The sequence below is a fragment of the Mytilus edulis genome, chromosome 5 (genome assembly GCF_963676685.1).
Source record: "Mytilus edulis chromosome 5, xbMytEdul2.2, whole genome shotgun sequence".
NCBI classification, from domain to species: domain Eukaryota; kingdom Metazoa; phylum Mollusca; class Bivalvia; order Mytilida; family Mytilidae; genus Mytilus; species Mytilus edulis.
In genome coordinates this window covers 12,982,961-12,996,398 of record NC_092348.1, presented here as the reverse complement: position 1 = coordinate 12,996,398, position 13,438 = coordinate 12,982,961, and the positions used below count along the sequence as shown (strand labels likewise).

Sequence of the window (13,438 nt, the reverse complement as noted above, 5' to 3'; positions counted from 1 at the left end):
CATGATTCCCTTGATCCCTACAGTCCCCTTCCCTTTATCCGAATATGACCTACCGAATTAGACTATTTACCGGATTTGTAATAACATGAGAAACACGACGGGTGCCATATGTGGATCAGGATCTGTTTACCCTTCCGGAGCACATGAGATCACCCCCAGGTTTTGATGGGGTTCGTGTTGTTCAGTCTTTAGTTTTCTATGTTGTTACTTGTGTACTATTATTTGTCTGTTTGTCCTTTTCATTTTTAGCCATGGCGTTGTCAGTTTATTTCTGAGTTATGAGTTTGACTGTTCCTCTGGTATGTTTCGCCCCTCTTTTGTCTACGAAAAACTCGTCAATGAGCTTGAATAAAAATTAGTTAAAATTACCAAATAAAGATAGAATTTGAAAAGCATTGAGAACCAGAAATTCCTAAAAGTTTTGCCAAATATTTCTACGGTAATCTATTCCTGTGGCAGAAAATATCAAGTTTTGTCAACAGTTAATTTATAAATATGACCATATCAATAATAATTCATACCAGCACAGAAGTGCTGAATTCTGAGCTAAATGGCGAATTTATTTGTGACGTTGTACAGTTTTGTAGTAATTTTGGGGTAAAATTAAAAGTCCCAAAAACATTTTGAAATTTACTCACTACGAAATACATAATAAATCTGAATTGATATGACTTCAATTCATGAGGGAAGTTTGACCTGCTGTAAAACCATGATCAACCCATCACAAGTTCTTTATGTCTCAAAGATTTGAATATAATATGCGTAAAAAAGAAACTCTGAAACGTCATAATTAATTCGATTAAAACACCTATTTAACAGCAGAAAAATCAGGTTGTTTATCGACAAAAAAAACACGAACGAGAAACCAACGTTTTTGAATTTGACAGCAGATAACTGAATTGGTACATTATAAGAACCTCTTTTATCTATTAAGTTCAGTAAGAGTATTTGATGCATAACCATTTATGATAATTCTTTATCAATGACATAATGAAGGGCAATATTTTAATGTAAAACGTTGTACACTTTAACTATCATAGTTTTTATTTTAAATGGTTCACCTGTTTATGTAAAAATACATGTATTTGAATATCAAAAAGGAATTCAAGATTTTGAATAAACTCATCAGAGATACCAGGATTAAATTTTGAATTTACGTCAGGCGCGCGATTCGTCTACAAAAGACTCATTAGTGAAGCTCGAATCCAAAAAAGTTAAAAAGGCCAAATACAGTACGAAGTTGAAGAGCATTGAGGACCAAAATTCCTAAAAGTTTTGCCAAATACAATTTAATTTTAACTACAAACAACGAGCTGGTGCTTTATAAACTCGTCAACCATACTTTCATAAAATAATTATTCTATTATAATTTGATACGCCAGACATGCGATCCGTATACATCAAAGTGATCATCGATGTTCGAACTGAACGATTACAAGGTTACATCTATGTTCGAATTAAACCATTACAAGGTTATATCGGTGTTCGAATTAAACAATTAAACGGTTACATCGATGATTGAACTGAACAATTACACGGTTACATCGATGTTTGAACTAAACAATTACAAGGTTACATCGATGTTCGAATTTAACTATTACAAGGTTATATCGATGTTCGAATTAAACAATTACAAGGTTATATCGTTGTTCGAAATAAACATTTACAAGGTTATATCGATGTTCGTACTGACGAATTACATGTTGATATCAAAAACTACGGAAAAGTACTTCAAATCAACAATCCCCATAAGATTTTGTCACTGTGACATTTTCCAAAAGTTAAGTAAACCTGGGATTTGAAAAAATCTTAGTGCTTTGAATAATGTTAACATTTTATGAACACAAAAAAACATCAGTATCAACAAAAGTTAAATTTAGCACTAGAAACAAAGCGCATACAAGAATAAAACAGAAGAAAAGAAGAAGAAAATGGGGTATGAGTACCAATGAGACAACTCTCCATCTAAGTCACAATTTGAAAAAGTCGACCATTATAGGTCAAAGTACGACCTTCTATGAACAGCAAGCTATAAATGACCCACAAAATGATAAGTATAAACCATTCAAACAGGTAAATCAACGGTTTAATATGTACTAAAAAACGAAACACAATATGTTCCTGACTTAGGGCAGGTGCACACAAATGCAGCGGGTTTAAACATTTTATTAGGCGTCAAACTTCAGCCTTACCTAAAACAATAGTGTAATATTACAATATAAAAAGACGCATAATAAAATATCAATTGAAATGGCTTAATTAAACTTAACTTAATCAAAAGACATATTAACAAAACAAGTAAACATAAAACGTTTAATCCCGCTGCAATTGTTTGCACCTGCTCTAAGTCAGAAATCTGATGTTCAGTGGTTGTCATCTGTTTATGTGGTTCATAAGTGTTTCTCGTTTCACGTTTTTGTATAGATAAGACCACTGGTTTTCCCGTTTGAATGGTTTTAAACTAGTAATTTTGGGGACCTTTATAGCTTGCTATTCGGTGTGAACCAAAGCTCCGTGTTGACCTATGGTTTTCTTTTATAAATTATTACTTGGATGGAGAGTTGTCTCATTGGCACTCATTCATGAAAGGGAAGGGGATTGTAGTTACGACGTAATGAACATATCCGATATCATTAGTAAAACGGTTATTCCATAACGGTCAACCAACTCGTGATGGCGTCCGTAAAATTTACGAAGGGATGATTTCAACTTCACCATTTAGAACGCTTGGTTTAACAGCTTCACAGTTAAATAAAAATATTTTATTGAAAGGGGTACATAAAATACGGAAATATTTTTTACAAAACGAATTAATGTGTTGTACGTAGTGCGAGAACATAAGGGTAAATGTATCTTCATATAAAAAGGGTGACTAGCTACAAGATAAAAAAAAATATGATTTTTTTTTTCAATCATTATTGAAAGTGAAATAGTGAAATGATAATTCGCTTTTAGCAGCCAGTACATTTATGGTCCAATTGAAGATTACTGGTGAACAATTGATCTAAATAAATCCGTATTTATTTGACCTTCAATTTAACCCCTACGCTAGAGATGGATTACGCATGCATTGTGCATGTTCAGTAATTATAAGAAAAAGAATGTCAATATTGAAAGTGAAACCAGGGTAAATCATTTATTGACCGATTCGATCAACAAAAACATTTAAAGGTAAAAACGATAGTTAACTGATTTGTTTCACCTATAAAATGAAATCAAGCAAACATAGTCAAATCAAGTTGCACGAGATAGCTATCAATTATTTCTTTTATGTTTTCTGTTCATATCAAGTAAAATGACCGTCGTTATTTTTGGGAGATCATGTTGATAGGTAACTAGATGGCGTCTAAACAAAAATACACTTGAAATTCTTATATATGTTATCTGATATATGCTTTGTTAACTGTTTACTTCAGACTAATTGTATATTGGATATGTGTTTAAGTATGTTAAAATGAATGTGATTTTAACAGATATTACCCTTTAGATACTTATGACTTCAGACCTTCTTTTCTTTTTTTCTGTTTATTCTTGCTACACAATTCAATTCTAACAAAATATGAAAACCACACTTAAATAATTTAATGCTCTCGGATTTATCTTCTTCGGGAAAACTTTGAGTCTAATATTTAAAAGCCAATTGCAAAGATTATTAAAATCTAAACAGTTAAAGTGCTATAAACCTGGTACCTTTGATTCATCTGCATGTCTCTATTGAGTGTTTACACTACTGGACTGGGTCGATGCCACTGTTGGTGAACGTTTCGTCCCCGAGGGTATCACCAGCCCAGTAGTCAGCACTTCGGTGTTGACATGAAAATTAATAATATGGTCAAATGATAAATTTCCTGTTTACAAAATTATGATTTTTTCTAAATACTAAGGATTTTCTTATCCCGGGCATAGATTACCTTAGACGTATTTGGCATAACTTTTCGGAATTGTAGGTCCTCAATGCTCTTCAACTTTGTACTGCTTTGGCTTTAAAACTATTTTGATCTGAGTGTCACTGATGAGTCTTGTTTAGACGAAACGCGCGTCTGGCATATTAAATTTGAAGCCTGGTACCTTTGACAACTAATATGACCAAAAGGGATCTTAAATAATAGCAAAATCTCTTGGTTGTAAAATTTCGTTCTTTTTTTAATTTTTTTATTTGTAAGACAATTTAAAAGAAATGGCATGTTATTACAGAAGTATTGACTACTGAGCTGGTGATCCCATTGGGGACTGATAGTCCATCTGCAGCATTAATGACTCAGTACTGTTAAAATGGAATTCAACACTTAATAATTGCATCCGTCCGAAGCACTCTTCTGGATTTGTCTTTATTAGGAATGCTCAAAACAGATCATTTTAAACCCAAGAATGTACTAGAACATAAACAGTTGGGGAGCTAAACGATAAAAAAAACTGAATAATAATCAAATCCATCTAAAGAGTACTTTCCATGAGGAAATCTGAACCTTAGTTTTTCAATAAACGGAAAATTAAAAAAAAAAAGGTTTTTAATTTGCTTTTTTTTTCACCTAGAGATACGGATGAACATAACATAAATTTTCTTGATTCTAAAGTCACTATATTTTAATAACGCTAAAACTATCGTTTTCCTTAATTCAATGCCTACAGAATACTAAATTGATATTTATATTTTAAAATACATGTATATGATAAATGTCAAAAGAGTGTAATTTTAACATATTTTTAATACATTTTTATTAACTTCATCTTACGCACTTCGGAAAAACCAAAACAATAATAAGTTCGTCTACAATAATAAAAAGTTTACAGACAAATTAATTTGACATGATAAATTATTATGTTTTGTTATTCATGAACTTTGTGGTTGTTTTGATCAATTAAATCTGCACAATTAGCTATATAAAGAGGTGCAAGCTTCAAAAATGCATTCTTTAAATTATAACGATATCAGGTAAGTTTATACATCTTCATACTGTATGTAATGTAGTGTGAGCATTATCGTCTCGTTTCCAAAATCTCGCACTATACTGTTTCAAAACCTTTGTATAATAACCTTTATCGGTATATTTTGTTTCTGCATCAGATGCACATTTCGCAATACAAGACTTTGCAATGATGTTCGAGGCCAATATATTTAAATATCAAAAACTTATTTAACAATTTTATTTAATAAGTGTTGTTTTTTATGAACAGCTGATAAGCCAAATACGAAAATGACCTAAAGTAAAGCCAAAGACAGACTAGGATTGAGATCTTGCCATCATTGGCATATATTCTTGAAATGTATGTAATATACAAAGCGCAAGTTCAGCAACATATTTAAAATAAAAATAAAAATGAAATCACCTTTTCGATGCCATATCGTCAAAATACATCGTTGTTTGTCTTCAATTTCATGTTTAGATATAGGAACACATGCATTGCTTGCTATATTTTGTAATGCATGTACCACCACTATTTTAAATTGGATGTAAAAGTTGAGAAAGGTTGGATATAGTAATTGATATAGTGAATAATGTTCAAATCATACCAACTCATACCAGCCTTCACTTATTTTGTTGAAGGTGGGCAGGTTTAGTCTAAAAGAGGGACGAAAGATACCAAAGGGACAGTCAAACTCATAAATCTAAAACAAACTGACAACGCCATGGCTAAAAATGAAAAAGACAAACAGAAAAACAATAGTAAATTAGACATGTTTAACCATCAACTATTTAAACCTCTGTTAAATATCAGAATCCTTTATGTCGATGAAAATAGCTTGGTAGTTCAGCCTTACATTTATATAAGTTTGACTTAAACTAAAAGTGACCATATGCAAAAAGGTCAATATGCAATAAGATTAATAGAATCTACTGTATGTTAAATGATCGTAATTGCTTATATGACCGTGAATGCTAAGTAACTCAATGTTATGGAAAATCAAAATCTTTTATTGTCATGGTAAGTTAAATAAGTTTTCCGTTCCAATTACTTTTCCACGTGCAAAACGTTATCTGAGGATGTAATTTTCAATCTTTTACTTATGTGTCGATAGCATTATAGTATCGGTACGATCACAACCCAAGCACACCAGCTATTAATATAGGTCTTTACTTTCCTGTCATATCAGTTTTCAATGCAGCCGGAAGTGGTTTACCCGACCGTGTGTTTCTAACAACACACTGTTTTCCCGGTTATGTAGGTTTGTTGTGCAAGTTATAAATTTAATCAGAATGTGGCTGTTTTTATATTCCTATTCATTCTGAGACGTTGTAAAAAAAAAACGCGCATTTCTTCTACACAAAACTCATCAGTGACGCTCAGATCAAAATAGTTAGAAAGCCAAATAAGTAAAAGTTGAAGAGCATTGGGGACCCAAAATTCCAAAATGTTGTGCCAAATACGGCTATGGTCATCTATGCCTGGGATAAGAAAATTCATAGTATTTCAAATTATTCATACCTTTGCAAACAGTAAATTAAAACAAATAACCATATAATTGATATTCATGTCAACACCGAAGTACGTAATACTGGACTAGTGATACTCTCGGGGACGAAACGTCCACCAGCAGTGGCATCGACCCAGTGGTGTTATCACTAAATAGAGACATGCAGACGATTTTTTATGTGAGTCATTTAACTTATTATTTTAGATCTCAAAACAACTACTTGGGCACAATCATATGTTGCAATAGAGATATCAAAAGTAATTGATAGAATATTGAAATACAGTCGGTCTGTGTGTACTTGTTGGTTGAGGTGTTACCAAAAATAATTCTACGATTATTCAACGAAAATTATTAGGACCGCTTCAAATTTTTCAATTGATGTACTTCTTGTTGATAATAAGTGTGTTTTGTAGGATGTGGTGTGTATTTGCTTTGGCGTTATCGCTGCTTGTCTTCGGAAATGTTGACGCCAGAGGGGGTTGCAGATGTAAAGGAGAGGTACTCAACCATGAACAAGAATACTTTTGTAATGCTGATTTTGGTAAGGATTTAATCTAAACACATACATAAATACTTCTCAAATATGTAAACAATGTGTGGGGTAACCCTCAGTTCCACGAATGCACTTTGAAATCAAAATTAAACTTTCAACAGAACAACACAAGACCTTGAAATAATAGGGGAAAAACACATATCATATGGGAAACCCTATAATATCCTCAGTCTATAGCCAAATTTCAAAAATTCAAGGTCTATTTATTGCAAAAAAAAATAAAAATCCATATGACTCAATCTAACTTCATTTTCTAACAAAAGGAAAACAACTTTACTGTGTCATGCTTCTACATGTGTTAACTTTCAAGTCATATGCATGGTAAAAGTTTGTATTTCTAACTTCTGAATCTTACGTCAGAACAGCCATGAAAAGTGTAACGACATCACAAATATATTCAAATTTTCTTCATGTTAAATGTATTTTTCACTGTTTATACTTGTTTAATTAAAATGTCCTCTCAAATTTGTGTTTAGTTATTCAATTCTATTAAATGTACATTCACATCCTCATAAAAGCATAATAACTCATAGTTTTACAAACTAAAAATTTTGGCAAAACAAACAGAAGACGAAATATATGCTGTGTCACAAATTCTTATAATTTAATTTTCGATGTAACGCGTCTTCTGATTGGCTGACGTTGTTTTGTTTATTAGTTCAGAGACATAATTTTGTCTTCTGATCGTTACGTCATTAACATTTTTTCATGGTTTACTCCGGTTTAAATGGAATTTAGAATTAAATTATAAGAAATTACTGTGATATCTTTTTCAGTCTATTCGGCAGTGGTTATTTAGTGTTTTTTTTATGTTTTTCTCGATAGAAAGAAAAAATATAACAGTCATTCCTTAAATATAAAATCCAGATTAAACAAATGATACATAGTATCTAGTAATGTTTTTTGAAACAACTGTAATAGTTAAAACTTCACTGAATTACAGTAACTATCATTCAATATATTTTAATTCAAAATCCGATATTTAATAAATCACTTCTGTTTCCAAAAACTCCTAATATAGTGCTTTATTAATGCATTGTTAAAAATACTCCATACCAAATTAGATATCCTCAAACGTTCATAAACCGACTGGTTAAATATCAATTGCCAAATGACTTACACTCAAAAATACATGACCGTAACTGGTAAAATATCCCATACAAAATGACTTAATGTACATAACCCCAGCCTTTCCTAGTGCCTTCATTTCATGTCATGTCATGTTTCTTTTATATATTTTATGGATGTTGTGTTGTTTTTCTTTTACAGTATTTTACTCAAAAGCTCCTTAGATCTTGTGTTGCATATTTGTACTTAAATGCCGAATCAAAATAAAGTTTTCTTATCTTCTTATCTTATCTTATAGTAATTCGAGTGACTGTTCTGCGTCAAAAGAGATTGAATTACAATCGTGGTACCAAATATTTTGTGAGGGTTACTGAAGCCTTCAAGGTAAGTAGTTATTTTGAAGTAATGTCTCCAAGTTGTACATGTAACATGCGCAACAACAATTCTCTTGTATATTGTTGTATGATTATTCTGTAAAACCCCCTGTTGAAAAGACAACATGGTAGCTACTGGTAGAATCAACAAAACAAATCAAAGAAAAAATCCAAATATCTAGTTAATTGCTAATCGCTACTGAACTGGATAATACAGTTATGCTGTATCTAAGAATCATGAAAACCTTAACTGCCATCAACAATTAAAGAAAATGTACGAAGAAAGAGCTCTGGTTGAAGACCTCCATCATCCTCAAATATAAACAGAATTAATGAGCATTACAAAATTTTATGCTTAAAATCTGCAAAAATCTAATTGCATTCAATCTTTTAGAAAATGATACAATGGTTTTCCCATTTAAGATTATTACATCAAGCACTGTAGAAACCATGAAGAAAATCAGAGAGAGCAATTCTGAAAAATAGTTTACTTAATTATGACCCCTATTACTAATGAGTATAAACAGGAAACAGATCAAGACATGGCTGCAACCATGACTTAATAAATTGTAGTAAACATAACAAATATTGATAATATATAAAGAAATCTAATAAAAAGGTAAATGCGTGTTATAGACTTTAAGCGTTTTTATATATTTTAGAGCAATCTTTATAAAGGAAAGGAAACTACTTTGATAACCGGCACTGCTGCTCAATGTGGTGTAGTCTTGGATGGAAAAGACTTCCTTGTAACAGGTACGCAGTTACAGCCTAAATGTCAAAACTGCAATATGATTTATTGCGTTGCATTAGATTCGGAATATGATTTCCTTACCTTTGTGCATATGTGGCTTTTTTTTATTACTTTTATTTTTTCCCCTTAAAAAATGTTTGTTAGCCATTTTATTGACACACTATCCTCCTTTCACACAGGCCAATTTTCAAATTATCAACTTCAGCAGAAAGACAAAAACGTATTTCAATTGATCAATTGCAACTAAAGGAGAAATTTGTGAAGTATTCGTCAATAAAACAACCCAAAACAACTTACATATTTATATGAAAATTTATAATATTTTCTGTAATGAAGACGATCACCCGTTTCTGTGGCTTCTTCTTTAATCATTTATTGTCTTAAAAATAGCATTGACTTATTGTTATTCAATCAATTATTAATCGGGTTGTCATTTTACTCTTTAATAGGAAACATTGAAAATGGACGAAATACATTATCTTCATGTAATAGCTGGATCGCAAGTTGGAATTACTTGACCAAATTGGAAAGAAGGACTCTTAGAACTGGAGGTTATGCTAAAACATGTACTAACAACTGTGATGTAAGTCCTTAACTTAAGCTATGTAGGTGTACTTACAGAGTTAATAATACATATATCTTTCGAATTGTTCATTTGCAATTTTCTTCTATAAGGAAGCAGTCTTTTATTAAACGGTAGTTCAAAAAACAATACGCTTTATGTCATAGCATTTTCATATACTATTTTTTCTAAATTTAAGATTTTAACAAATAAAGCTTGATATAAATATAGGCAAATTTTAGTTATCATTTAGTTAATTCAAACCTAAGGACAAATCCGTCATTAGTCATTCTAGTAGTATGACATCGGAAAAACAGAGAGGAGGGTTCCATTGAATAAATATTCATAATTGTCAATCATAATGTAATATCCTTTTTAAAAGCGTTATGTATTTCCGGTCCTTTGAAAAAAACGGAAATTGTCAAGTTTCTTTGAATTCGGTAGAAAATTTACACTTTTCCTTGGTTGATTAGTTAGCCATAACTTTCTAGTTGTTGTTTATTCGTTCACATTTTTTGATTTCTGATTATTCTATTTCCATAAATGCGCATTGTTATTCAGTTAATTTTTATTTAGAAAATTCTTGAGTTTAAATTTGTAAAAATCTCAATTACTTCGCTGTAAGTTTTGTTTTAAATTTTTATATGCTTACTTAAAATGGATATTGCATATTCATTAGATGAAAAACTCTCAATTAAAGAAATATTCCTTTTAATCTTATAGGTTGCAGTAAGATGCTCTAAAGGAAACATTAACTGCTGTGGAGTATCCCAAGCACCATGCCGAGGAACCACATGTAGCAGAATCTATGGCAGAAAATGCGGATGGACTTCCTGTTATTGACGTTACGGTTTTCCGTTAACGAAATAAAGCGTTAAGAACCAAATTAATATCTTATTGTGATATTATTTGCATTATGAAAAAAGATCATAATAACAAAAATGCAAATGTTTATCATAAGTATTATTATGACACTGCTTGGTTAATTATAGATCTATTATGTTAATACATACAGTTTTCAACAATGAACAAAGAGCTACATATATATAGTAGTCAGTCGGCTCTAAATTACCCCGACTCTAGAAATGCTATGTAACAGAACTAATATATACATATATATATATATAAGTACGTCTGAGTCAGTGACAACCCTACAACAGATGTGTCCATCGGATCGCCATCAATGATGGTGATACATGGCTGTGTACATAATGTATATACAACTCGTCTAAACATCAACCCAACAATGTTAGATCTGTAAATTTGCTTTCGCAAATTTTTGGTTCTTCCCTCGCCGGGATTCGAACCCATGCTACTGTGATATCGTGACACCAAATCGCCTGCACTGCAGCCGTCCCGCTAGACCACACGACCACCTGGGCTCTTAAAAATAGAGCTTTCGCTGGCCGTGTGTTACCTTTCCACGTCAGTTTTAATCTAGCGGCGTACTGCAGTACATGATATATATAAGGCATGAAGATGTTATTGTTACAGATCAGCTAAATTATCTATAGTAAAGGATCCTACAAATTAATGTAAGATACAGTCACAGAAAATAATTATATTCATAAGTACGTCTGAGTCAGTGACAACCCTACAACAGATGTGTCCATCGGATCGCCATCAATGATGGTGATACATGGCTGTGTACATAATGTATATACAACTCGTCTAAACATCAACCCAACAATGTTAGATCTGTAAATTTGCTTTCGCAAATTTTTGGTTCTTCCCTCGCCGGGATTCGAACCCATGCTACTGTGATATCGTGACACCAAATCGCCTGCACTGCAGCCGTCCCGCTAGACCACACGACCACCTGGGCTCTTAAAAATAGAGCTTTCGCTGGCCGTGTGTTACCTTTCCACGTCAGTTTTAATCTAGCGGCGTACTGCAGTACATGATATATATAAGGCATGAAGATGTTATTGTTACAGATCAGCTAAATTATCTATAGTAAAGGATCCTACAAATTAATGTAAGATACAGTCACAGAAAATAATAATATTCAAAAGTACGTCTGAGTCAGTGACAACCCTACAACAGATGTGTCCATCGGATCACCATCAATGATGGTGATACATGGCTGTGTACATAATGTATATACAACTCGTCTAAACATCAACCCAACAATGTTAGATCTGTAAATTTGCTTTCGCAAATTTTTGGTTCTTCCCTCGCCGGGATTCGAACCCATGCTACTGTGATATCGTGACACCAAATCGCCTGCACTGCAGCCGTCCCGCTAGACCACACGACCACCTGGGCTCTTAAAAATAGAGCTTTCGCTGGCCGTGTGTTACCTTTCCACGTCAGTTTTAATCTAGCGGCGTACTGCAGTACATGATATATATAAGGCATGAAGATGTTATTGTTACAGATCAGCTAAATTATCTATAGTAAAGGATCCTACAAATTAATGTAAGATACAGTCACAGAAAATAATAATATTCAAAAGTACGTCTGAGTCAGTGACAACCCTACAACAGATGTGTCCATCGGATCACCATCAATGATGGTGATACATGGCTGTGTACATAATGTATATACAACTCGTCTAAACATCAACCCAACAATGTTAGATCTGTAAATTTGCTTTCGCAAATTTTTGGTTCTTCCCTCGCCGGGATTCGAACCCATGCTACTGTGATATCGTGACACCAAATCGCCTGCACTGCAGCCGTCCCGCTAGACCACACGACCACCTGGGCTCTAAAAAATAGAGCTTTCGCTGGCCGTGTGTTACCTTTCCACGTCAGTTTTAATCTAGCGGCGTACTGCAGTACATGATATATATAAGGCATGAAGATGTTATTGTTACAGATCAGCTAAATTATCTATAGTAAAGGATCCTACAAATTAATGTAAGATACAGTCACAGAAAATAATTATATTCATAAGTACGTCTGAGTCAGTGACAACCCTACAACAGATGTGTCCATCGGATCGCCATCAATGATGGTGATACATGGCTGTGTACATAATGTATATACAACTCGTCTAAACATCAACCCAACAATGTTATATATATATATATTTATTAAGAAACTACCCCTTTACAACGGGGCACTTGTAGGCAGGGTACCCACAAATGCGTCTAAGAGCATATACAATGAATAATTTACAATTAAATAAAATACACATAGGACAATATCAAAGTTAAAAATTAATTCTCTTTTAAAACAAGTCAACATTCATGTAAAACATAACAACATTATATATTAATATAAAATCTCAACATTTAGAGATCACACCGATTAAGCTGCCTTCTGATATCTGCACACGTAAATCACAGTTAGCTTAATCTTCTAAAATTGAAGATCTGTAAGTGTACATTTCACTCAGCATCTTTTTACTAAAAGTGTCAACATGTTTACAAACATTTGGATCAACCTTATAAAAACATTCACCTAGCAGTATGTTTATTTTTTCGTAGGACGGTAACTCTGTGAAGCAAAAGGCGGGGAAGTTAGTACTTAGGTACTCATTTATATCGGGAAAATACTAACTTCGTATACATGGTTTAGGAGAATATTCAGAACATCCGAGAACGACATGTTCCACGGACTCCTCAGATTTGCATGAACACATTTGACAAATGGTAGTCTCGGACATATTCATTCTATACAAAACTTGATATATGGGTAGGCAATTTGTTCGTGCTAACAATTTTAACCTTGCAAACTTAAAATCGAGCAAGTTTGACAAATAA

The 13,438-nt window shown here is 32.7% G+C and overlaps 1 protein-coding gene across 1 annotated transcript; it reads left to right on the top strand.

Moving 5' to 3' along the window:
• The first annotated feature begins 6,795 nt into the window (after positions 1-6,795).
• On the top strand, positions 6,796-10,612 carry LOC139523009 (metalloproteinase inhibitor 2-like). Its single transcript, XM_071316723.1, has 5 exons — positions 6,796-6,956; positions 8,335-8,420; positions 9,073-9,166; positions 9,614-9,747; positions 10,450-10,612. The coding sequence occupies exons 1-5, from the start codon at positions 6,830-6,832 to the stop codon at positions 10,567-10,569; spliced, it is 561 nt and encodes a 186-aa protein (XP_071172824.1). The 5' UTR covers positions 6,796-6,829; the 3' UTR covers positions 10,570-10,612.
• Positions 10,613-13,438: the final 2,826 nt, after the last annotated feature.